This window comes from Electrophorus electricus, chromosome 6, assembly GCF_013358815.1.
Source record: "Electrophorus electricus isolate fEleEle1 chromosome 6, fEleEle1.pri, whole genome shotgun sequence".
Classification (NCBI taxonomy): domain Eukaryota; kingdom Metazoa; phylum Chordata; class Actinopteri; order Gymnotiformes; family Gymnotidae; genus Electrophorus; species Electrophorus electricus.
In genome coordinates, this window is record NC_049540.1 from 8,690,799 (window position 1) to 8,716,926 (window position 26,128).

Here is a 26,128-nt window from a genome sequence, read left to right on the forward strand (position 1 = left end):
GGCTAACGTGGCACAGAAAATGTCCCTTGCTTCTAGGAATGTCTGCAAAGAGGCTTCCAGGAAGCGAGACCTCCCGCTGAACCCGGGAGTTCACAACAGGACACGGTGGCTACCGGCGCAGGGGGCCCGAGCCGTCCAGTCAGGCTGTGAGCGGATTTCATCCAGCACCCCCCGCAGAGTCCACCCCCCCCCCACCCCCAGCACCACTCAAACCACTCAAATCGTTTTCTACAGCAAAATCGTTCCCATTCATGTCCCAGGAAAATCGGTTTTGCTCAGCACCTCGGCGGCTGCTTTTACTGCTCACCGAGACAGCGCTGGTGAATTTATGGGGATTTATTGGATTTGCCCAGCCTTTGAGCATGTGCAGCCCAAACTTCTCCTGCTCCCTATTCCAGGGCGACGTTCCGTCACTCAGCTCCAGGCCTATCGCCTTGGTACAGACAAGGACTGCGGGGTGTAAAGGGGTCGGCGGGGTGCGTTCCAAAAAATCCCTTAATTCATCCTAGTCTGCTTTTAGCCCACGTTGCAAACAAAGTACGAGTGAAGTCTGAGCAGAGCGAAACTCTTGCGAGCTTCAGAAGAGTTGTCTGTGAGCAGAAAGCGGGCAGAGATGTGTCTCCCGACAGCCGCTCGGAGAGATATATGGGGATGTGTGCGGGAAGCTTCGTCCGAGCGGTCCTCCGTCATTCTGTCGGGTCAAGGCAGGGCGAGCCTCTCGCACCAGCAGTGACCACTGAGTCTAGCTTACTGGTTTATCATCACACTCCTCCATCGGTGCCAGCTCCCGGGGAGAGCTGAAGCGTGCCTAACTGGATGTCATGATCCTTTGCTTTGTATCACAAACAAGGAGCTAGATTTCATTAGGAGAAATCCACTCAGACAGCAAAAGGAATTACAGGGCTTCTATGAACAGTCAGTGGGTACATGCTGATATGGTAATAACACACTGTCATTATGGCAAGGTACCCATGGAATGTTTTTGAGAAGTTGCATTCTAAAAGGCACACAGATGCAAGTCACTTTGGTGTCAGTGCTGGCTCTTTAACCCCTGGTGAATCAGATGGGATGATGCTATAAGGATGTGCTATAGGGATTAATTAGATGTTAATAGAGCTTCAGCTGAGGCTGAACATGAGTTTCATGGAATTTCATCTCCATGGTCCTTCAGCATAGGTTCGGTATAGTTTCAGCTCCACGGTTCTTCAGCAGAAGTGAGCAGAGGTCCAGTGGAGTTTCAGCTCCATGCTTCTTCAGCAGTGGTTGAGCGGAGCTTCACTGGAGTTTCAGCTCCACGGCTCCTTTATGCCAGGCCTGGGAAAAATGCTCCCTACAACGTTATTTTTCTCTCCACAAATCCTAAAAGTAGCCCCTATAATCTTCGCATTACAGGGGAGATATACTGATATGCATAGAGCTTTCACTGCAAGCATGTGTGTGTATGTGTGTGAGCATGTGTTTATGTGTGCATGCGTGTGTGTGTGTGTGTGTATGGAGCACAGATTGGTTGAGGGCACCCTGATGAAAACAGGATCAAGTCTGTCACATGAGAAGCTGGACTAGTCTGATGTTTTTGATCCTCCCTGGCCTGCGTTTCTGGTACCGATAGTAATCCAATCCCAGCATGGCTCCGGGATGGTCCGACTACCACGGCAACGTGGCCACCCAGCACAGGCAGGAACCAAGCAGCAGCTGGAGCGGCGGGCACCATTCTATCTGATTCCTCCCTGCCCAGCCATTAACCCACCCCACTTCACCGGAGAGCTTCCAGGGTACCGTAAAGCAGGTGGTGTCGAACGCAAACCAAGCACAGCCACAACACTGTAGGGTTTATTGTTTACATTGCTCAAACCGACCCGGTCATTAACTAATGTGGAGGAACAGGTGTGTGAAATCAGGAACAATGCTACATTCTGCAGGGCACTGGACTCGACTGGACTCGAGTCTGGTCAAGCTGATTCTGTTGGGAGCATAGAAACTACTAAAAACCTGAAATCCAGGGGAGTCCCAGGGCTTTGCTGTGTGGGAGTGGATTCTCTGGAGCTGTCTATCCCTAACTGGCAGGAGAATTGGCTCCTCCCCCAAAATTGATGACATCAAAAGCATCAACATAAGCTCTCTCTCTTCTGAACCAGTGGTCCACAATTGTACCCTGTCCCCTGTGCACTGCATGTGTTTTTATGCGTGTATGTGTCTTTGTGTGTGTGTGTGTGTGTGTGTGTGTGTGCGCGTGCGTGGTTGTGTGCAAGGTGCTGTGCTCTTCTGTTTGTTTACCTATCAACGGTTTCCCTCTATGGGCTGTCTGCTATTGATTGCTAGCCTGTCGTCACTGGTGAGGCTGTTGTTATGGGCGACACGTACTGAGCTCTGTCGCTTTGTGCTGGCACACAGGAGCTCAGTTCGCCACCGATGCTCGCGCGCTCGCGCGTACACACTCACACACACACACAGGTGCACATGCACCCTCTCATGACGACTTGAGCCAGACAGGCAATTAGTGGGGGACTGGGGAGATGGAGCGGGTCCACTCTCTGGGTTCCGAGGGTTCCGATGAAATGAGCTGGGCCAAGGCTGGCCGTTTGGCTAGTGAGTCACCCCCCCCCAGCTGCCTCGTAGAACTGCAGCATAACAGACGCCAGCTAATTGCATCCCCTCCTCCCCGACGTCAGTGCCGAGAGAGATGATGCAGGCGAGAGAGAGAGAGGAGAGAGAGAGAGAGAGAGAGAGAGAGAGAGAGATTCTGCTCCAAACACGATTTAATATCCTCATTACCTCCATGAGGCAGAAGATTCAGAGGGTAATGGACTGCTAATTGAATAAGTGACTCCTCCTTGAGGAGAAATATGTCATATTTTTTAGTCTGTGTTGAGGAAGATGTGCAAGGTGTAGAGCCAACACACCCACACTCCATCTCTCTATCACACACACACACACACACACACACACACACACACACACACACACACACACAGTCTGCCCTTTCTATTCTCTGTTCATAATATCCTCTAATGAGATATCCCTTTGACTTGCAGTTCTAAAGCAAACCTTTAACTCCACCTGCTGGATGGTTCTGCCATATCAAGCTGAACTGCACTTTCCACAAAGTAACAAGGTCACAAACTGCTAAAAAGGAAAATTCTAGTTTGTCATTGGGTTTTATTTCCTGTTCATTTCCTGAGAAAACATGAGTCCAGTAAAAGAGCGGTAATCTCTAAACGTGGTTAGACTAATGCTTTTAATGAAAGGATTTCATGTCATTTTGTTTTATTAAATAACCTACAAAAAAGAGAATGACTATTAAATCTGCATCTTTTGCTACTGTTCTGATGTCATCCATGGTCTGTAAACATTTCCTCTTACAGACAGCTCCCTAAGCCAATTTTCAGTGATGTGACTAACTCAATATCCAATAACATATCTCTCCCTGTCTTCTAGTCACACAGATACCTCACCGATAAACACACACACACACACACACACACACACACACGTAATCTCACCTCTTTGGTGCTGTTGTCCTGTATGAGACTGTAGAGAGGCACAACACGGCTGACCTCCAGAAGCGCGGGTGTGGGGCTCGGTGTCTCACGGCCCGCCTGCCTGCACAGGTGGCACGCGGCGGGGCACGTGCCCGCCTCCTGGCACCGGATCTCCACTCCAGCTACCAGGTCGTCGGACAGCAGCTGGCTCTTGAGCAGGTCGGACAGGTAGCTGATGAAGGGCAGGGCTTTCAACTCCCTGCGACTCCCCTGCTCCGTGGTCTCTGCGGGGGGGGACATGGGGGAGACAAAGTCAGCCACTCGCACACGCTCAGAATGGAAAACGTCCAAACAAATCTTGATCCGGCTTTCTCTGGTTCTGATTCTGAAATAAAAGTGGCCATTTCGTTTGTTGTCATATTTTCAATGACGACTGATGAAAGAGTACCAGGACTGATTCTGAGCAGAGACAGGAAGAGAAGCTCATCCACTGATCTAGTAAATGCAAACAAATTACTTCAAAGTAACACTTCAAAGTTGGCAGGTGCCTTCAAATATTTATGATTTAAAAAAACAAAACAAAACAAAACAATGATTGCAAGCATGCTGTCTAGTCCAAACATCATAGCTCGTCTGTCACATTGTACAATCAGCACATAAAGCTATAATATGTATAACTTAAGTTAGTGTGGTGTATTTATCTAGCTAACTAACCAACACATTTTTAAATTATTTAAACATTTTAAACTTATTAACTAATTGACTCATCATATGTTGAACATAGTGGAACAAAGTGTTATGGGAAGTTTATACTTATTGGGGAAAAAAATACAGTGCAAAATTATTCGGTTATGTTAAAATCTTGCAGCAAATTCAGATCCCTACACTGTCTGAACAGAAACCAGCATGCCATCTATAAAATACTGACATCCAGTGGTCCAAGTAATATTTGATAAAATGGCAGCCATGTGCCATCGGGTGAAGCAGCTGCAAACGCGTCATCGGGACAGATGTACAGAAACTCGAATAAACTCTTCACTATTTCCTTTAAAAGCACATCTTTACTGCCACCTGGGAGAACAAAACGGTACTGCTGTACAGAACACAGTACAGACTAAAGTCTCTTTTTGTAACCATTTACAGTGATGCGATGTACAGAGACCTGTTTTCTTATAACAGCAGCAATAACACAAATTTTTAATCATAATAACAATAATAACCAGCATCACTGTTATTATTAACAGTAGTAGTGGTTGTGGTAGCAGTAATAGTAGTAGTAGTACTTATTGTTGTTGTCGTCATTATTATTATTATTATTATTATTATTATTATTGCTCTAACAGACCTGCAAGCCATGTAGCAAAAATATATTTCCAAATATATCTGGATAACGGCACTAAAAATTAAATAATAAAAAGAACTTGGCGGATAGGTTTCGACGTCGAAGCACACCATCCCAAAGAAGAAAAAGTGACAGATCGCCGTCTAAACGAATCAATCAACAAAAACAAAACCCGGTTCTCCACCAATGAGGTCAGAGTAGGGCGGGGCCTGCCTTAGCCCGACCATGACGTCACCTCCGCAGTGTGTGGCACTCCTCTGGGGTCGAGTACTGCATCGCCGCTGTCTGCTTGACATTGAAGTGTAAAGGTAAGCGGTACTGGCCTCGGGAAATGCACTGCAATACGTAGCTAAGTTTATTTTGTTGTTATTTCCCCCTCCAGTGTACTGTCTCTTAATTTCCTGTAGGTTCTAATAAAGTGATTTAACACGAAATTTTGAAAAGCGCTGCGCTGGGTTAGCCACAACCTAGCTAGTTAGCATTGGCATGGCTGCCAAGAGCAGAATAACATTAACACCACCGTGAGTTGATTTATTCAGCCAAAAGGCAATGCACGGCTCAGAAAAGCATTTAATCGGCATTACTACCTATGTATACCGTTCGCTGGTTTCAAACGTAACACCGGCTAGCTGGTTAAATAGCTAGCAAGTTATACAAACATTAGGTTTGGCTGTCCAAGTTCCCTAGCTAACGCTTACTGCCGCAGAAGGATAGGTTATATTTTCGCAAGGCGTATGGCCAACACGGAGCTCGACACTGGATACTGTAATGCTGGCTAGCTAGCTAACCTTCTTTAACAGTTAGTTACAGTTCAGGGACATTCTGTTGGGTGCAATGCATCATAGGTGTGGTAACCTAGGTAGTTCTCGAGCTAGCTAGCGAGAGCTAAAAACAATAGCTAGGTCTTTTAGCAATGTGGCAGCTAAAGAGGGAAAGACGTCCGGAAAAAAAATCATAAACCATGAACTCAGTTGCTGTTATTTGTATCATGCAGTGACTAAGTGAGACGTAATTAAAATAGAAAACTTCAGAAACGCATAACTCTCGACTGCAGGCAGCCAAATGACTTTGGATTTCTGTCTAGTTTGGCCCCTTGCAGACGCCGTACACGGTGAAATGCATTATGGCCACTTCGTCGTGTCTGGACCCAGACCTGTTGCGGGAGGTGCTAGAGTGTCCCATCTGCCTGGAGACCTACAACCAGGAGCAGCTGCGACCCAAGCTTTTGCAGTGCGGGCACTCCGTGTGCCGGCAGTGCCTGGAGAAGCTCCTGGCCAGCACCATCAACGGTGTGCGTTGCCCTTTCTGCAGCAAGGTGTCCCGCATGAGTAGCATATCTCAGCTGGCCGACAACCTCACCGTGCTGAAGCTCATCGACTGTGCCAGCGCGTGTGGCTCCACGGCTGCCGGCCTCATGTGCAAGTCCTGCAAGATTCGGCTGCCGCGCCAGTACTGCCAGGACTGCGGTGCCGTGCTGTGCGATGCCTGCAGGGCCGAGGGCCACAGGCACCAGGGCCACGCCGTGCAGACCATCCATGCTGCCGCCGAGCAGCGCCGCGAGGAGCTGGCTGGGAGGTTGGGCGCCCTCCGGGAGGCCATGACCACCATCCGGAGGAAGAAGGAGGCCGTGGATGGCGTGGCCAAGTCCCTGAGGCTCAAGTACAAGGTGGTGCAGCAGGAGTACGCGCGGGCAGAGCTGCAGCTGCAGGAGGAGCTGGGCCGCTCACGCCGGGCCTTCGCGGCATCCGTCGCGGAGGTGGAGAAGCTGAACGCTCAGGTGCTGGAGGAGCACACGTACCGGCTGAACGTCGCCGAGGTGCAGGTGGTGTCTCGCTGCGACTACCTCACCATGAGGATCAAGCAGACCGACATCGCCCTGCTGGAGGAAGGCAGCGGTGGCGGGGGCGAGGAGGAGGAGGAGGAGGAGCTGGACCTCAAACGTGACCTGCCTGTCCTCCTCAAGCTCCAGGAGCCTGAGCTGGTCAAGGCCGAGAGCCTGCAGTCCCTGGATGTGGGTCAGCTGACCACCAAATCCTGTACCGTCAACACAGATGAGGAGCAGGGGCAGGAGCTGGCCGCCGCTGCCGCCTCGGCATCCGCCCCGCTGGACCTGTATCGCGAAGTGGACATGGTGATTGCTGCAGAGGAGGCCGTGTGCGCCTCGCCCGGCAGCTTCAAGTCCAAATCTGTGGACGGAGAGGCACCCACGTCGTCGTCGTCCAGGAGCATGGCTGGGAGCCAGCTCTGCCAGTTCATAAAGAAGATGGGTTGCAAGGGCAACCTACCTGGAATGTTTAACCTGCCCGTGAGCATCTGTGTGACGCCCCAGGGCGACGTGCTGGTCGCTGATCGCGGGAACTACCGCATCCAGATCTTCAATCGCAAGGGCTTCCAGCGCGAGATTCGCCGCAACCCCAGCAGCATAGACAACTTTGTCCTGAGCTTTCTGGGCGCAGACCTGCCCAACCTTATCCCCCTGTCTATTGCAATCACACCCCAGGGCCTGATTGGGGTCACAGACAACTACGACAACTCCGTCAAGGTTTACACCACAGACGGCCACTGCGTCGCCTGCCATAAGAACCAGCTGATCAAGCCTTGGGGCATAGCTGCCATGCCCTCGGGGCAGTTCGTGGTGTCGGACGTGGAAGGGGGGAAGCTCTGGTGCTTGGCTGTGGATCGCAATGTCGGTGTGGTCAACTACAACAGGCTGTGCTCGGCTGTCAGACCAAAGTTCGTCACTTGCGACTCCTCGGGCACAGTGTACTTCACCCAGGGTCTCGGCCTGAACATCGAGAACAGGCACAACGAGCACCACCTGGAGGGGGGCTTCTCCATCGGCTCGGTGGGCATGGACGGCCAGCTGGGTAAGCAGCTCAGTCACTTCTTCTCTGAGACGGAGGACTTCCGCTGCATCACGGGCATGTGCGTGGATGCCAACGGGGACCTGCTGGTGACGGACAGCGGACGCAAGGAGATCCTGCAGTTCCCCAAGGACGGGGGCTATAACATTCTGATTCAGGAGGGGCTCACGTGCCCCGTGGGAGTGGCTGTCACTCACAAGGGGCAACTGCTAGTTTTAGACTGCTGGGACCACTGTGTCAAGGTGTACACGTATTTACAGAAGCGGCGCTCCTCGACCTGCTGAGGGCCTGACCGTTCGCACGGGGGCCATGGGGACGCGTTACCCAACCAGTCACTTTAGCTCGCCAACCGCGGTGTGAGAAACATGGCGGCTAGCCTCCGTGATCTCTGGTCTGTGGTTGGTGTGGTTTGGAGGAAGCAAATTAACACGGACGGTTGATAGTCTTTCACCACTGCCAGGGAGGGATTGGATTGTGGGCGGGGTTTACCGCTGCGATGGCTTTGCTCACACGTCTTGGAATACAGCACAAGAGACGGCAATAATTGACCTGTATTGTCTTTGATTTGGAGTGTTTGTCAATCCATAGTGTGTCTACATCTGTGATTATTTTGACACCGGTGCTATTAGCACTAAGAAGAAGGACTGTTGAGAGAAATGAAAGGACTATCACAAGACAACACCTTCAAGATGGAAAACGGATACAAAATGGGTTAAATAGCTAAAGTATCTAAAATGTTTAATCACGATGCATAAATTGACGTGTTTATCCATCTATTACTGATGCGAGTTTCTTGCTTATCTTTTCCATTACTCATTTCTTCACTGTCAAAGTGCCCTCTTAATACCTCTCATATCAAGGAACAAGTAGCCTCTTCTCATTCTACAACATAATCAAAGTACAGTGTAACTACATGCGATATTCTTGGTATAAACTCATTAATACAATGCTAAGTAGGTAGTTCTTATCTTGATTCAGTCTTCAGTCATCATTTCTGTGCTTGTTTTTGTACCATAGGTTTGTGAAACCATTTATGTGTTCATAGTTACCAAAGGCTTTCAAAATCAGGATATTTATAAGCATGCGACCAGTACCACTATGAGAGCTCAGAGACTGAAGGCATGGATGGCACCTCAGTCAAACAATATCTCAGAAATGTTTAACAGAACAATATAAATCTAAGTGAATATAGAATATATAAGTCTAGAGCATTGAAGTGTCCTTGTATTTACGTGATGAACCACAAGACTGTTGCTTTGTTCTCACAATTGGTGGGTTGTTTATGAGCAGGAATTATTAGAGTTTGTCATAATTTAACAGTAGGAAATATTATACATTTCCGGTTTATTTTGTACTGTAGGTATTTAAGACAATGACTTGGTGTAACTTTAAGTAGTTATGTTATTTGATTACCCTTAAACTGTCTTAAATTCCTACTCAACTTATTGGAAGATACCACTTTTAAAAAATAAATAATTTAACATGAAAAGCTTTATCCCAAACATTAAAATGAGTGAGTCTTTAGATGATCATCTATGTTTTGCAGATCACTCTCAGTGTGCCACCCTCTGAAGTTTTAACTTTGTTCTTGATGGGTGTGTGTACTGTCACTCCTTAAAGACCAGTTATTATCGAGACAAAATCCCCTGAACCAGTGCCTGGTAAACATGCAAAATGGGAAGCGGTGGACAGTGTAGAGGCTGTCAGGAACAATCACATGCATGTCTAGAACGTGACATGAAGATTTGCTATTTTATGGTCTGTTAAGGTTAGCATGTCATGCTGCAAGGTAATATCCAACACCATATTGTCAGGCCCAGGTTATAGGGCATGTTCCTCATCGTTCCATCTTTTTTTTTTTTTTTTTTTTTTTTTTTTTACAAAGTTTTTGCCTTTTTTTCCTGTTTCTTTTTTTTTAATGATTTTGCTACACGACAGTGCTGTGAACACGTCTTGCACTCTTGACACTACAGCGCGTGTTCTGGCACTGAAGCTGATGTAAGTGAAATAGGTCTCATTCATGTTTGTATTGTTCATGATCAATTCTGTGTGCAATAAATTCAGCGTAATTCACATTTTCAAGGCTTTTGTTTCTCTTAAATCACAGGATGGGGGCTTCTGTGCTTGGGATAGTAAAATCATCACAGGGTGGGCATTTCTCTGCTAGTGTAAAAACTGTGATGAGTCTCCATATAAAACATTTATGTAGAACATTTCCTGCATACAGTTAGGTAAACCCTTTGGGCAGCAGATTTATAGCCAAATAGGTGCATGATGTTTATGTCAAAGTCACTCTGCCTGTTCACATGGCTGGTTTGGATATAGTCTTGTTGCTTTGAAACAGTTCCTAAACCCAATCCAGAATTTTTTCTTTTTGCATCACATTGCATGACCTTGTACTGAGACTTAATGTTTTCATTTAACCCATTCATTTGACATGCTTTGATATTCAGTCAGTTGGACATTGTCCTTGGTTATGACATAAAAAGAAAACCCCTCTAGATTTGGTTGAGCTCTCAGGAATGTAAACATCTCAGGCAGGGTTGGAACTTGTATCGCTGAAGCTCTGGCTTTTCTTCCTGAACGTAAAGTGTTTTAAAGGGGCGTAATGGGCTTAACGGGACAAAAGGCCTTAATGTTCTGCACAAGCATTCGGCTTTGATCTCTTTTTTTCCCCCCTTCCTCTTTCGCTTTTCCATCTCTGAACCAAAGCCGCAGCAGAACGTCCCCCGCCCTCGGCTGACCGTTACCTTTCTGGTACTGCAGCCACAGCTGCTGCTGGGCCCTCTTGCTGGGGAAGTAGATGTTACAGGTGAGCTCAGATCCGTAGAGAGCCTCCGACACGTAATGGCTGCCGTACTGCTGGATAAAAGAGAGCAGCTCCTCACGACTGCTGTCTGCTGTCATGGCCTTCAGCACCTTGGAGAAGCCTGACATAAACAAGCAGAACATTAGCACACGTGTGTGTGTGTGTGTGTGTGTGTGTGTGTGAGGCTTATAGACCCGAGGTCTGTCTGTAAAAGCAGCTGTCCAAAAACTAATGCATAAAAAATAAAAAACTTCAAAAAAATATGGAATAAGATGCCTGGGGGAAAGTGCTATTGAGAGAATAATTCAATCACTTTGTTCTTTGGAACTTGTATGTGTGTTTTAAGTACAGAACACCTGTGTTTGGTCCTTTTTTGTTCTATCCTCACATAGTTGCACCTAAAGCTCCAGGCCCAGGACCTGAAGTCCTTAAGAAAGTTAGTCTACAAATTCCTGTTGATTCAAATGTGTATTACCTGCTGTAGACTTCCTAAGGCTACAGTCTTTTCCTACAGAGGAAAAGGTGGTGTTATGAGGCGCATGCTCTCATCAGGTTCATTCATATTCCCTTTCAGCCTTAGTGCTTTTGGGCATCACTGGCATTTTGTGACATTTTGATATTTTGGAAGGCCAAATCAGACCTCTAAATTCAACGTTAATGTTTTCTAGAAAATCCTCTGGAGACTGATGACCAGTGCGAACTTGCCTGTGCGCGGTCTTCACAAAATGATCTTCTACCACCTTCAAATCACACCTTGAAATTGCAAGTTCTGCTTGCGTGTAACGCAATGCTGCTCAAAGCTTGCCTCGCTAGACTCGTTTGGATGTAGCCAATGCTTGTGTTGTGGGTTCTACGAGGTACATAATCCTGAGTGACCAGCTTTGCTGACTTGAGGAAAGAGCTACCTCCCTGGGCTCCAGAGACAACCCTCAACCAATCACAGAGAACACAGCCAATGGTAAGCCAAGCTCATCCAATCACGTACAAACACCCCTCTGGGAACAGGGGCCGTGTCCGAGCATGAGAAAGAGAGCGCTACGCTTGACCTCTAGTTAATGTTCACAGTCCATGGGGACGTGCCCCATGTCCTTGTGGAGGACCATATAGAAGACACTGAGGGGATGATGCATTGCTCTGTCCTGGGGACAGCCTCTGGACAATGATTTTCTTCCTGGGTTATAAGATGGTCCCTGAGAGTCCAGTTGTGTAAAATGATCTCACAAACATAAGTGGGAAAAGACAAAGTGGTCTTCCTCACAAGCTGATGGTACAGATAAGGGGTCAAAAAGCACTCCTTTGTTGTGAGTTTTGTATGCTTTGAACATTCTGGCTGGTAACACACGAGGTATTCCACGGATTTATAAGTATATGGTGACGTAAATACTTGAACTGTACAGCACTCATCCTACGTCATTTCTGCTACTCTGTCTCATTTTGAATGTTGACTTACCCTGGTCAACCGTAAAATATGTTGGACAAAGAAAAATAAGTGAATAATTTAGTATCTGTGAAATAAGAAAAACGCTCCTCAGTCGTTGGGCTTTTTGCCTTTCTGCTTGTATTTAGTTCTAGCTAAGTTGGTACAGGATGTGTGTTCTGCAAAACCCTGCTGTGAGAAGAAAGTGCTGCATGCACATGTACTTTTTGCTGTACTGGTAAAGGAAAAGTGTTCACACAGCAGTTCAGCCAAACTTCTACATGAAAGTTATTTGAAAGACAATATGTGCTATCTGTCCAGTCAGAGGTGTTGATTATGATTAAAATATTATTAAAAAAGTATTATTATTAGAACAATGTGGACAATCATGCTGAGAACAATCCATACTCTTAACCTTCAGATGATACGTCTGGCTTTGTCTCCAACAGCATCAGCCAGCTATGTTTATTACATTCCTTTTATAATTGCATTTAAAACAATTCTAAATAATATATAAGCATTGCATAATCATAACACACAGAGTCTCTTAATGTTGCATCTACCTGTAGACAGTGTGATGGCACTGAGTTTAACCTTGTAGAGGTTGCTACGGACACGCCACTGCTGCACCATGGGATAGCCCATCCCCTCGCTGAACTGGGCGTCTCCTGTAGAACAGATGCAGAATCACGCATACAAACGCACACACGGGCTGGGAACGGGAGTGCGGAGCAGTGGCAGTGGAGGGATCAGAGACGTGCTCCATAATCAGCACATCCTTAGGGCCTGATGACTCAGATGTGGCTTACAATGTGATTTTGTATTAAAAAAACCCAGTCTGTTCCATAATCGTGCTAACTGCCTGCTCTCCATATTGGAGTGGAAAAACCCACTCAGCCACACCTGGTGTTTTTGTCTTAAGGACAGAACAGAGAGATGCATCTGGGTGCTGCCACGCTCCTCTGAGGTGTCTCCGAGCCAGTGAGGCAGAAAATACTTCAGCCAGTTCAGCTATTGGTGGGATTAGGGTCATGGTCAGGAGCCTCTCATAGCACGCAGTCAAACTGCGAATGATCACAAGGGGAATGTAGTGGTAAGGGGTGTGTTGGTGTGTGGTATGTGTGTGTGGTTGGTGTGTGTGTGTGTGTGTGTGTGTGTGTGTGTGTAACAGACCTGTGAGGAGTTGCAGGTTTGGCAGGGGCTCAGAAAGCACTCCTCTACACTGCTCTTCCACCGGTAGGGGGATGACCATTAGTCCGTCCGCCAGCTGAGGGAAATCCTTGATGAAGTTGTTATCCCTGCAGTGGAGGGAACACAGTCTGAGGTCCAAACTACCAAAGTTTGGTTCTGAAGATGTCCTTCCTGAAAGATGAGCTGGTAGGGTCCCAAACAGCACAAAGTATCTGCACCCGGACACCTCGATTAACGATGGCACTGAAGACCGACCCGGCAGCCTCTCTGATGGCATGCAGATATTGGGGATTAGTCATGAGGTCACCCGCTCCTCAGCTCCTCAGACAGTCGGAACGTGTGAGGTACTGGGGGGCGTTTATTCCGGCCCCGTGGCGCGCGCTGAGCCGCAGGGAGGCTGGCTGATTTGACCGGGCTTCTGTGTGGCGAATGTGATGAGCAGCTAGAGCAGGGAGGGAGTGAACAGAGAGACCGGGACAGAGCCGCGCGGAAAGATAAGGCGACTGCCAAATCTCTCAGGCCTCCTCTCATCACCACGTGAGTGCAATGGAGGGGGGGAGTCAAAGAGAGTGAGAGAGAAAGAGAGAAACAGAAAGAGCGAGAAAGAGAAAAAAAGTCAAAGTACACAAGCTGGAGTCGACTGAAGTCCTCCTGAGTCCGTGTGTCTGGGCGTGAGCGATAGACTGGCAGAGAAAAGGCGCAGATAGGGGTGAAGAAAGAAATCTTTTAGCTGACAGATTTTCAGAGTGGGCCCAGGCCGCTGTGACACACAGAGGAGAAGGCAGTGGGTCCACATGTGAGGATTTCACACGGTTCATTTCATATCTTTACTGATTTTAAAAAGGCACAGGCACGGGTTGAATGAAATGGATAGCCCAATAAAAAATAAATGCAGTGCGATGTTACAGCTGTCTGTCAAGTGGATGCCCTGCGCACTCCCCACACCCACTCTAGTTGCTGTCCTCTCAACAGCAGTTCACCTACCCATCACCTTGACTTTCCCAAACTGCTTTTAGCCACAGATTTGTGATTCCTGATTTGGCGTCTGCAGTTTGGCACCGTGTTAAAAGTCAGATGCAGCGACTGGCTCAGAATGCTTTACTGAAGACTTCAAACAATAGTCTTCTACAAATGCTCCTCATATAAAACATTAAAGCACTAGAAACAACTTCATGAGAGACTGAAAAAGTTCCATCCTTGCTATCACAACCACAGACTATAGATTTGAATGTTATCTTTCTCTCTCTCTCCCTCTCTCTCTCTCTCTCTCTCTCTCTCTTTCTTTCTTCCTCTTTTCTACCCATCACCTCTGATTTTCACAAGGGATTTCAGCAGAGGAGAGTGGTAACCACAAGAGCCTGTTAGAGGCAATCATGACATGCTTAACTGGAAGAGCAGAGAGGAAAACCAGAGCAGAGAGGGAGTGTGTGTATTCACAGGCTGTGCTCCCAGAAATATATCGATTGCCAAATTAAATCAGTGTGCATGGGGCTGTCTGCAGTGCCATGCAGGCTGACGAGTGTTCCCACTCCGAGCTCCGACTGTATAGATTTTCCTCTTACATAAGCATCTTTTCTGGTGACCAGCATAAGCGCGGTAATAATACCTGTTTCTAGTATGTTCTGCGATCCACACCTCTATCACCATCCCCCTTTTTTTACAAAATGCTTTGACTGCTGTGTTCAGGGGAGTTGGAGAATGATGGCTATTATGGTCATTTGTGATCCGGTACCCCAGGGAGTGATGGGTAATACAATCACTTCATGGTCCAGCGGGGAGAGGAGTGAGAAAATCCCAGCAGACTGACGCTCACTGGGAAGTTTCCCTCACTGCTGCTTTTCACCAGCTTGAGCTCCTGATATACACGACTGTTAGACCATCAGCAGCTCTCCGAGGGTTTAGAGCGTTCATGGTGGTGCGGTGATCAGTGCTGGATCAGCCCGGCCGCGTAGGGACCGCACTACACGACGTACTATTCTTCTAGAAGGCTTTGCAAATGAACTCTGAGTTAAAGCGTTAATCCTTGTTAAAACCTGAGCTTTGTGACCGGACGGGGTTGTGACTAAAACCTCCACTGTAGCTCCTGCAACAGAGCAAGGGGAGAGAGAGTGAACACAGGATTAATACAGTCGAGAGGAGCAATGTTTTTAAAAGACCAACTGTATGGTGGGTAAGGAGCCCTCCTGCAAGTGGTTATGAAGGGTTATGAAGCACCACAGTGCTAGATCAGGCCCAGCTCGTAAGGCTTAAGTCACATGACTTGTAGCATCAGGGCTGTCGTTGTTCTTAGGTGTTGGAGCTGGCGGAGCTCCAGGCCCTGAGTGGGAGATCATGTCCCAGGCGCCCTTGCAGGGTGACTGGCTGACCTCCCTGTTTTTAAACCAGTGGGTTCACATCCCTCTCTCTCAGGGCTTTCTGTCTCCCCCCGCGGTGGAGACATGCTCTCCGATACGGACTCTTCCTTCAGCCGCAACAGGTGGTACCTCGCAGAAAAAAAGAGAGAACGAAAAGAAGAGCAAACACACGCTAGCATGTCTGGATGTGTGTGTCGTAGTGGGCGTGGGCTACGGTTCAATACCACCCGTGGGACCGGCTTAGCTGACTACACCAGGAGTGGTGTACTAGCCCGTTTAGCCATGTTTCATTCAGTACTCCAGAGTCTTCATTAGCCTGTCTGCGCCCTAACGCCGACATCCAGAGCCACAGCTGCTCTAAATTCCACATGCTCATAATATAGCGCTGGCCAGAAGGAAAAATGAGCTAGAAAATGTCTATGTGTAAGAGAGGAAGTAAGTAAGAGTGTGTGTGTGTGTGTGATGGAGAGAAGGGCTGGGCTTGTGATAATGTGTAAACTTACGCTCCAAATATGACATGCAGGTGTGTGTAGTACAATTGGCACTCAAAGCAAACCTAAAGTTTCATAGGTCAAACACCAAATGTACATGTTAAAATGCCTTGTGTTTTTTTCCCTTAACATGTAACCCACACACATTCCAAACCCAACTTTTACATAAAGGAACAAAAATGAATGCACTCTCAAAAATAACGTGTATGTCACACATGCTCGCCCACTCGCTGGCCTACACACCCGCTCATTTGCATGCCCCGCCCCTTGTGCGCGCACACGGTGCTCCCAGCATGCTCTCCTTGCCACTCCATTTCCATCTTTCCATCTTGGATCTGGCACCACACAGGAATCCCATCCTTAGCCAACCACAGCACACAGACCGAATGAACACACTCCCACATACACGCTCTCTCTCTCTGTAATCCTGTTAGCCCTTCACCACACTCCTCCTCTCGCCCCAAGGCTCTCGCTCTCACACAGGAGGGAAAATTTAATGAGAACGTGATTGTTTCCCAATTAAACCACTCGGCTAGTCCAACATCCACCGGTCTCTATGCCTCCCGCGTTCACCTCTCTCTCTCTCTCTCTCTCTCTCTCTCTCTCTCTCTCTCTCTCTCTCTCTCTCTCCACCTGTTCCACCTGACCTGCTGCTCCTCGTTTTCAATTCCAATTAGACTAATTAGAGAAACACGGACATTTGTCTTTTCATTAATATATTGCTTGCTCTCTGTCTGTTGTTACACTTCTCTCACCTGCTCAATAATGAATAAAAAACAATTTTTAGTTACACATAAAAATGGAGTAGTCACACTGCTTGGGATAAAATGTTCTTCAGTCATATTTTCTGGTTAACACCAGTTGTCCTTACAGAGCACATTCTAAAGTGAAAACCGAAAGCTGCATGATATACTGTGGCATTAGTTTTTAGTTTTCTGAATTCACGTTCCATTGAAATAAAGCGGACACTAAGGTAACTCCATAACAGGTATTATTTCTGTAGTACAAAAAGTGTGTCATTGTCCAGCTAAATGAAGCCTAAAGAAACGAGCTTGCTTGTACACAGCGCTCCCACTAGAGGGCGCTCCTTCTCTGTGCTGTGAAGACCACACAATAGGCGTCAGCAGTTTTCATGTCCAGTTCACATTCATTAGAAAGAGGAACGTCTGCAGGGGCCCACTGTGATTCTAAACCATGCACAGGGAGGGTTTTGTTTTCTCATGACTCACACATACATACACTCCCTCTCTCTTTCTCTCTCTCTCCTCTCCCTCTTTTTCTCCCCCCCCCCCCCCTTTCTCTTTCTCTCTCTCCCACACTCCCTCTCACGCACACTCAGTCAAGGTTATTTCAGCCTATAATTTATACATCATGCCCCAGTACACAATCACACAGACACACTCACACTGAATCAAACATAACACACCTCCAAATCGGCTCACTGCGTGCACACAAACACTTTTTTTCTCTCTCTCACTCAAGTTGTGTGTGGAATATAAATATGAGGCAAATCTCAGGGAACCGTGTCTGTGTGCTCAGCGCAGTCTCGATGCTAGCGTTCACAAATACGCCTCGACAGTGAGAAGATGTTTCTCGCAGTCTTCACCAAAGTTAGTCACACTTGTTGGCGAAACAGAACTCATTGTAGTCCCTTGCTCCTTCGTAAATTCAAACAGCCTTAAGGACATGTCGTGCTTTTAAACTATCTACACGCCGTTATATATTTACACAGTCACAACCGCAAAATTTTGGTCTGCCCGCCTAATGTGAGAGGAAAAAAGCCCGCAGAGAGATACCAGGGAGCTGCGATTTGTTTCCCGCCCCCACGGGGCTCTGGCGTCCTTGTCTTAGCTGACACATTGGTGTGTTAGCGTAATGAAAAAAATGGGTATTTGCTTACAGATGCCTACAGCCTTGATACAGAGATGCGGGGCTTCTGGGAATTGCAGTCCCCTACTTTGCCGGCCTGTATCCCATCGGTGGGGGCCTCGTCTGGAAGGATGCTGGCTAGGACAGCCTTCTTATTTAGGCCCCGCTTTAGTCTCTGTTAGGAACGGGCACCAGCTCTTCCAGCGCGGTGGATAAACGGCCTGTGCTTGTTAGCAGTAGACATTATGAGAAGGTTCCCCTAGAACGCCTGTGACTTCCTGTGCACATGTAAAGTAAAAACACGATGTCATACGGTCATCTGCAAAATCACACTCAAGGCATTAAATGTGACATTCAAGGGATGTTTTCATGAAAGTCCTTTGCCTTTTCAAACATACTGCCAGCATTAACATGTCTAAGAAGAAAGTAAAAAACCATACTAGTAGCTCTAACAGGGGTCCATAATTTTCATCCGAGGACCCGCTTTCAGTTTGCATTAGACACGTTAACACACTGGTGCACTTATTCATCCATTATAGCGTTATTACCATATTCATTGTTGTTGGTTAAATACAGACAGTTAATTTTACAGTGTTAATTTGTCAACAGTATCTGCCTTTTTGCCCTGCTGTTCAACGGTGGGAGGGCAGCGTGTGACGGCAGCAGCTGACAGCTGGCGAGCACCTCCATCTTGCTCCGGCTGTTGCTGTGACGGAGGTGATAGCATTTTCCCATTGTGAGCCAATGTAAGAGTGTCAGTCTCTCAGCTTCTGTCATCCAGCTTCTCGCCTTACACACGCGCGCGCACACACGCACACACCCACGTATACTCGCGCGCGCGCACACACACACACACACACACACATGCACAGTGTGATGGGTGCTAAAGATTCAACATGCCCCTTCATTGCTTTGACGGCTCTCTGTTGGCAGGAACATATCCAGTTGGTCAGCCATATTGCCAGCGACAAGCTGAGAATGAAATCTTTGCACATGTCTTCGACTCAAACTATCAGCCTAGTGTCAGACTGCTAAAGAGCAGATGGGTCTCTCCCCTTGAGGAGAGTTTTTTAAAAACCATTCAGCGTAAAAGTGCATATTACCTTGTGTTGTAGGCCCACAGAAATGGTAACAGAGATGACTGATTTTTAGAGGCAGAGAAACAAAGATTTGTCACATGGTAGCGTATTGACTGTCTGAAATACGACCATGTGAATTGTCATCACTAACAAAAGGAGTGTTTCAGTGCTCTGAAAGGTGTTTCATAATGCACTTTCAACGATTATCTGCATTCCAAAGTTATTTCATTTGAGAAAAGCATACAATATAGCAAGACAGAAACAGCCAAACCCAAAGAACACATCCAGACATAACCAGCTGAGCCAGAGACTCAGTGTTGCCCCATATTAAAGTTTCCTCTTCTCTGAAAGTCAAGAATTAAAGGGATTAATTTTACACAACCAGTGTAATATTTAGGAACTCTGGATACAAAGCGCAGAATACAGAATAGTTAAGAATCCGTTTTAGAATGTATCAGAACGCCAGATGTGTTAGGATGTATCGTAATACTTGATTTTTAGAATATGATTTATTAAGGAATCAGACTAAATCAAGCATAGCAATACAATACCACATCCCGACAGTTACATGAATGAATTGCCTCGAAAAATGAACTTGTGATGACAACTACATTCCTCTCGGTGCAGTAAAAGTCAAACCCTATGAGGAGTAGAACATAAAGACCCCGTTCCGCCGAGCTCATCCTCCACCCGCCGCAGACGATTATGATCTCCATTTCGGCCGTAATAAGCAGGCAGGAATGGACCGCCACCTTCCGCCACCGGGGAGGCCCCTCATGTCGCCGCGTTACACGCTTTTCCTTTCAAGGGGTTACGAGAGCGCGCCTGTGTCCGCTTTTACCATCCCCGCTCTTACGTCGCCCTTGAAAACACCCACCCTGCTTCGCTGCACGAGCCTTAAAGCCGAAGATTTATGCGGGTGCGTCGAGGGACGCAGAGAAGCCAAACGCCGCGCGTGAGGACGGTGTGTCGGCCGTGGGCGTGGCAAAGATAAAAACCGCAATGTCACCCCCCCGGCGTACCGGGGCGCGGGAGGCCGGCACATGCGCCCCACTTCATCACGGGCGCCCCATTTCATCACGGGCGTGCCACTTCATCATGCTCATATGGAACAACAAGCCCTGAATTATGAATTACAGAGCTATTAGGCTACGTCGGAGGAGAGCGCGGTAATTTATGCTCTGCTCAAACAGTGGTGTTTACTTAGCGGGCTAACACTTGGAGTGCGCTGTTTGTCAAAGCACAATGGAACGTGAAAGTAAACAGATTAGACACTGATTAAGTGCTAGTCAAACACTGGGGTGGAATTTGTTCTGCAGATTCAGGTATTAAGTTTATAGCGGAGACCTTACGTCCTGGGAGACGTGCACAGAAATGGTCCTGCCTGCCTCGGCGAACACTTGTTCAAAGTTGCTGGGCGCAGAGTGACACACCCCAGCTCCCACCCCGAATTTTCACAGGGCTGTAATGTAATAGCTGCTGTTCGTGGGGTGTTTTCGATGTTCACAGAGGTGGACTCAGACCGACTGCAGTGCCGTCAGAGCGTAACTGTACCGTACTGAGCGTCATCGTGTGAATCTGCCACCATGCACAACTGCAGAAGCAGAATTAGATATGACAATGGAGTCACAGTAAGGTGTAACATAATGAAAAACCCTTCAGTATGTATTCCAGGAACACAACCACGAGGTCTTTACTCTAAAGGCTACAGAATGGAATGAATCCTGTTATATTATGTTAATGAATCCTGTTAGGAACATAATCACTCTGTTATACAAGAACAAGGGTGCAGGCCTTCAGATTCCCAGTTCTTCCCTCCACTGTTTTCCTTTCGTCTTCTGTTCTCCTCACGCAGTATCCATTTCACTAACAGCACGCCACCACGACCCTCTTACTCTCTCCTAATATCCCTCAGCACCCTTCTCTCCGCCCCCCTTACTTACTCCCCATGCCAGTACAACCCCTGCCCTCATCCCCCCATCCCTCCATCCCCCCGGTTCTTAATCTGACCATCCGTTCACAGATGGCGGGGCGGTCACCCGTGAGGACAAGGGTAGAGTGACCAGGGCTCAATGTCCACCTGGTTCTCTTTCATTACACTAAAAGCAGGGAGATCTGATCCCCCTGCCTGGACCCACCTGCCAAGTGCGTTGCACTCGTGCACTTTAGCTTGTAAATGTTGTCATTAAAAGATGAGCAGTGATTTAAGGGGCATATAAAGCGCATACAACACGAGCCGCTTCCTGGCGACTAGTGCAATTCCATATGTCACCAACAGAGGTCAGCATTTAGTCAGTCTGCGGCCTCCACGCCATTCTAAGCACGGTCTCCTTTTGTCTTTCCATTGGATCGTTGTTCTCACGATAATAAAAAAAAAGGTCCACTATGTGAAACTGGAGTGGGAGGGAAAGGGAAAGGTAAGTTCTGGGAACATGAGGGCGCTCTTCAAAGGTGCGCAGCCCGCTGTTCGCCGCCGTTCCCATCTCCGCGGGTCTGAAGAGAAAACTCTTGCAATTAGCTCGCAAGGTCGTGGATGGTATGAACAGAGCGGGACTGCCATATCTCGCATTGTAATGTACACGGGGGCCTAAGTGTTGGTTTGCTTCTCACCCTCGTGAGCCCACCGGGAGCTGCCTGATCAGTGCTAATGAGTGCACACAGCTTTCGGTCGCCCCGGAGGTTCACTCCGCTCTCTTGTCTACACTGAGCGACACACTTTTTTTTTTTGCGTGCGTGGTTTCGATAAGATTACATTACCACTGTGTAGCACTTCCTGGAAGGAATGCACTAATTAAATGTGATTTCCCTGTACTATAGAGAGACTTCGGATATTAAGAGCCAGCGTGTGCCGTTGGATATTAACAAATGAGACACATGCACAGAGCATTTCAGGCAGAAAATGGAGAGAAAATAACAGGTGGTCTAAAAAGAGAGGAGACACAGGTGGTGGGTAAAGCAGAGAGGCTTTCTTCCCACCTGGGGCTTCCAGGCTTAGTTTAGCAGGGAGAACTCACATAATAAATTAAAAATAACTTCTTTTTCCCCTAGGAAGCATTCAACAGCAAGGCCTTCACTGTGCTATGTTTTGATAATAAATAAAGTACATTTGTCGACTGGGATCCCCGTCAGTGCTGTGAGGTTTATAAAGATAGCTGCTGCTCAGTGCTTGAAAGGAAATATCATCTTATCTTTTTTTTTTTTAATTAATAAGTGGGTAATGGCTATAAGGTGATATAGCTGTCAAAGCTTTTGTGATTTTTTCTTTTACATAATTATCTTTTAATTATTAAAAAAAAAACCTACAACCTATATTATTGTAAATTATATTACACTGCAGATAGGCAGAGCAAATTCCAATATCCATCTGTATGTACAAAACAGATTTAGCCACATTTAAAGGTATGTTTGTGTGTGTAGCTGGGGTGCTTCACTATCATTGATCACCCACTGCTAACCAGCCTTGAATCTATACATGTCTGCATAAACACTTTGAGAGCATTGCTTAAGTGACCACACCATTCCTCACACTTCCAACAGATAGCAGCATTGAACACTTAACAGTGATATAAGTAGCAACGTAAAAGCGTTAAATCCATTAGCATGGCATGGAAATTGCTCTCTGGAATTCTTAACCCTCGCGTCAGTTACTTCACACAACACCACATTCCCATTTTCCCATCAGCCTCGTACTGGTTTTGGTGCTTCCAGCCTGCTGGCGTTTTTCAGCCTGTTGCATGAGCCTTTTTCATGTGACCAACAGTTTAAATTGCGCAGACCACGTCGCTCTTCTGAGCGAAGCCCCTGGCGTTTCATGCCTCCCAGCACTAGCAGGCCATGCTGCTGTGGCCTCACACGGAGGGAGTAACATGTCTCAAGCTCACCAGTGTGTCTGACAGAAGAGCAGCTCTGTCTTGTGCCAAAGACCCTTTTTTTGATGAGCATCTCATACATGGAAGAACTGTCTTGCACTGCAGCTCTGTAGTTTAATGAGTGTGATCAGCTCGAACATAATTTGACATGATGAGTAACTGCAGTGAACTGTAGTAAATGATGCTACAAGCATACGTCTGGCTTTCTAGCTGGTGGTAAGTAGTAGATAGTGAGATGAAGAAAAAAAGGTTTAACAGCTTAAAGATCCATCATGGCAGAAAGTCTGTTTAATACAAGGATATGAGAAAGAAGTCTTAATGATCCATTTTTTGAGCTTTCCGATGAAAATATTTTGTTGAGATGAATAGAAACTGCAAGAGAAAAAGAAAGACAATCTGAGTTTGCGACATGAAGCTTTAGTTCAGGTCTTTCACCCATTCACCCACTCACCTATTCACCCATTCATCCATTCATCTAGCAGTGGAGGATGCACCTGTCTCTGTTTTTATCTGTCACAGAAAAAAAAAGGAAAACATGACAGAAAAAGAAAGAAAGAATGAGAGGAAAAAAAGAAGACGGGGACAGAGGGATTAACACTGCATAGCTAGCTTAAGTCCACAGGTTAGCGCACCCGGCGAGGCTTGGAAATTAAATCGCCTTTAATCCTCCCCTGGTTGACCTCGGTGTGCTCAGCCCACACCCGGAGCAGTCCTGGGTGGCTGGTGCACGGGGCAGGAGTTAAGCCTGCTCCCGCATTACAACCCATTACAGCCAAGACCCGAGGGCTTCGGGCCGGGCAGTGTCCTTCGACCACGAGCCCGCTCAGCCCTGAGGACCCCCAAAATGAGGAGTGAGTTGACTCTGAGCTAATTATTAAATATAACCTCCGCACTTTTGCATACACATGCTGACAAGGCAGCCCACCGAAGTAAAAACACATTTTCTAGTAAAGGGTCTTTCTCTTGTGGATTAGAAAGCATTTCCCTATGTGGCAAGTTAGAATAAAACATTAAGGGAGAAACAAAGAAGAAATAAAGGTGAATAAAATATGGCATTCTTACATAATTTAATAATTGTAACAGTCACATAGGCTAGTGAAAATAATAATGGATGATATAGACTTGCACTGAGTAGCACAGTTTAAGGTCTGGTGAAGCCACTGGCCCCAGCCTGGACCTGCTACTTCAAACAGTCTCAAACTGCCACTGGATCGGACTCGGAGCACGACGTGCACAGGGTCTGCAGGCAGGCTCACCATGGCCTGTCCTCTGTGTGTCTTTACAAGTGGCAGCAGTGGTAGGGTGGCCGCTTCCTGTCGTGTGCGGCTGTGGGCGGAGCACGTCGCACGTCAGCAGGTCGGGGACGTTAGCCGTGGAGCCCAGGTCTTGCTAACTTCGTGGACCTCGTCCCACCTGAGAAGGCTCCACTGTCGTCTCCTTCCCCCCAAGTGAGGGGACTTAGGACCCCCGAGTCTTGGTCCTGAGGACTTGCCCCTACAGTGCAGTTGTTCCTATTGGCTAGCGAGAATACATCTAGATATTGGCAAAACAGAACTGGTAACTCAGTAACAAAGGTGCCACATTCCTTTGAGATTTTCGGTGGCTCCTTCCAGTTTAAGCGTTAAGCATTTCCTGTCAACGCTCCTTCTCCTACTCGGTGCGTTCTCCTCCTTTGACTTCATATCACAAAGGCAACAAGATGGATCCGACGTCTCCTGCGCCTGTTCTGATTGAATGAACTCTGCTGCTAACATTAATCTGTGCTAATGCTGAAAATAGAGAAAACCAAATCCCCGTGCTATGGAGAGGGCACTCAGATGAAGAACTCCAACGCTCAGGTGCTCAGACCCGACCCAAAAGCCGTCCACCATCTCCACGCGCCAAGTGTCGGCTCTCGAGTGGAGTGGCTCACCTGGGCAGCTGCTAAACGCTTTCATTAATGCATTAACTCGTCACTCTCGAAGAGAAGGATGTGCTAAAGACATAAACAGCAAAGCTGTTGTAAAGCTCTCCCAATAAAAAGGCCCCAGATCTCTTGTGAGTACAACAGCCAGCAGTTTTGGACTCTTTTGTGCGATCGGTTACACGGGAAGGGCTATGACGGTGGAACAGCAATCAAACCGTTCTAAGCAGAAGCAGACACTGCTTATCAGAAATGTGTTCATTGCGAGAAGTTTGTTTGGGCCTTGCACGACCGTCTTTCTTCCTAAAAACCTGCCCGTTTCACATCCCCTGCTCTTCACATCTTATTTGTTGTTCTTGTGTAATTCCTCGTAAATCTCATGAAATTTGTTTGGGTTTTTATTTTCTCTTCAGCGTATCTTTATTTCTAGGTGCCACGCGACACGCTAACCAGATGCCTTTTCCTCATGCAAGATGGAAAGGAGGAGCCCTTCCTCTGGGTACAAAGCCCAGCATGCGGACATCTTCAGACGGCTTTCTGCTTCTTATTATTGCCTCGGGATACACGCTCCTTCTGCGGTTAGCTTTACTTAATCAAACTCCTCTCTGCCGCTCCAACGCAATTAAACGTCTCAGAAACTCAGCGGCTCCAGCTGGAGGAGGGAGTAAAGGAAACAGACAGTTCTGGGCTGATCTTTTGCTCAGAGAAGTGTTTCACTGGGAAAAAGAAAAAGCAACAGCGCGGCTGCTGTCGACTGGCGAGGATATGGGAGGGCTTAAATCTCTCTGAATGGTATTTTGAGGACAGTGTTATTTCTGAGTACGACTCTGCAAGCTGTCTTTTTCTTCTCCTCTTCTTCTCCTTTGTTGTTATTGCTGTATGTGTGTGTATGTGTGTGTTTATGTAACTCTGTGGGGACCAAATGTCTCGTGGTAAAATGGTACAACTGCTTTTATCTAAAAAAATTATTATTATTATTATTTTTTTTTTTTACAAAAATTGGTACTTTCATTTGAAAAACTAAAAGAGGATAACAATTTGCTTTTACTGAGATTAGGTTAAGGTTAGATTAATGTGCCACAGTAATCATTATTTGAATAGAAGATCTCTACAAGGATAGTGTGTGTGCGTGAGAGAGATTGCGAGATTGTGTGTTTGTGTGTGTGCCCGTTCACACGTTGTGTGATTTAGTGCAGACTGAACACTGAGGCGGGCCCTCTTTCTCTGAAGCGCGCTCCTCCACACCGGACCGAGGCCAGACAGGGACACGGCTGGCCATTCGTGATGGATGATGGTTGTCTCCCTCTCTCCTTCCTCAGCGGCGCGAAGGCAGAGGTGAGCAGCACGAGATGACGTTCGCCCGCAGTTTGGCCCGCCCAGGACGGTGGGACGCAGCTTCGAGACTGGCAGGTCAGTAACGACGAGCCATTCATCAAACACGGCGCTAAGGCGCTCCGGGAG

General features: G+C 47.2%; 2 protein-coding genes across 5 annotated transcripts in view; one reads left to right on the forward strand and one right to left on the reverse strand.

Moving 5' to 3' along the window:
* LOC113587152 (astrotactin-2) overlaps positions 1-26,128 on the reverse strand; it is a 266,976-nt gene that overhangs the window by 41,284 nt on the left and 199,564 nt on the right. For both annotated transcript variants that reach the window (XM_035526959.1, XM_035526958.1), the window contains 4 exons: positions 13,085-13,209; positions 12,475-12,579; positions 10,436-10,615; positions 3,501-3,763 (listed from right to left, as the gene is read on the reverse strand). In XM_035526959.1, coding sequence (XP_035382852.1) covers positions 3,501-3,763; positions 10,436-10,615; positions 12,475-12,579; positions 13,085-13,209 — 673 coding nt within the window. The remainder of the gene's footprint in view (positions 1-3,500; positions 3,764-10,435; positions 10,616-12,474; positions 12,580-13,084; positions 13,210-26,128) is intronic.
* Positions 5,066-25,177, forward strand: trim32 (tripartite motif containing 32). 3 transcript variants are annotated; one of them, XM_027025634.2, is made up of 2 exons: positions 5,066-5,129; positions 5,906-9,763. In XM_027025634.2, exon 2 carries the CDS (start codon positions 5,945-5,947, stop codon positions 7,967-7,969), a length of 2,025 nt encoding a protein of 674 aa, XP_026881435.2. In that variant the 5' UTR covers positions 5,066-5,129; positions 5,906-5,944; the 3' UTR covers positions 7,970-9,763. The 3 variants fall into 3 exon arrangements, 2 of the variants coding, with proteins under 2 accessions (XP_026881435.2, XP_026881443.2); XM_027025642.2 differs by having other exon boundaries at positions 5,087-5,129; positions 5,876-9,763; XR_004776150.1 differs by lacking the exon at positions 5,906-9,763 and adding an exon at positions 25,098-25,177 and having other exon boundaries at positions 5,109-5,129.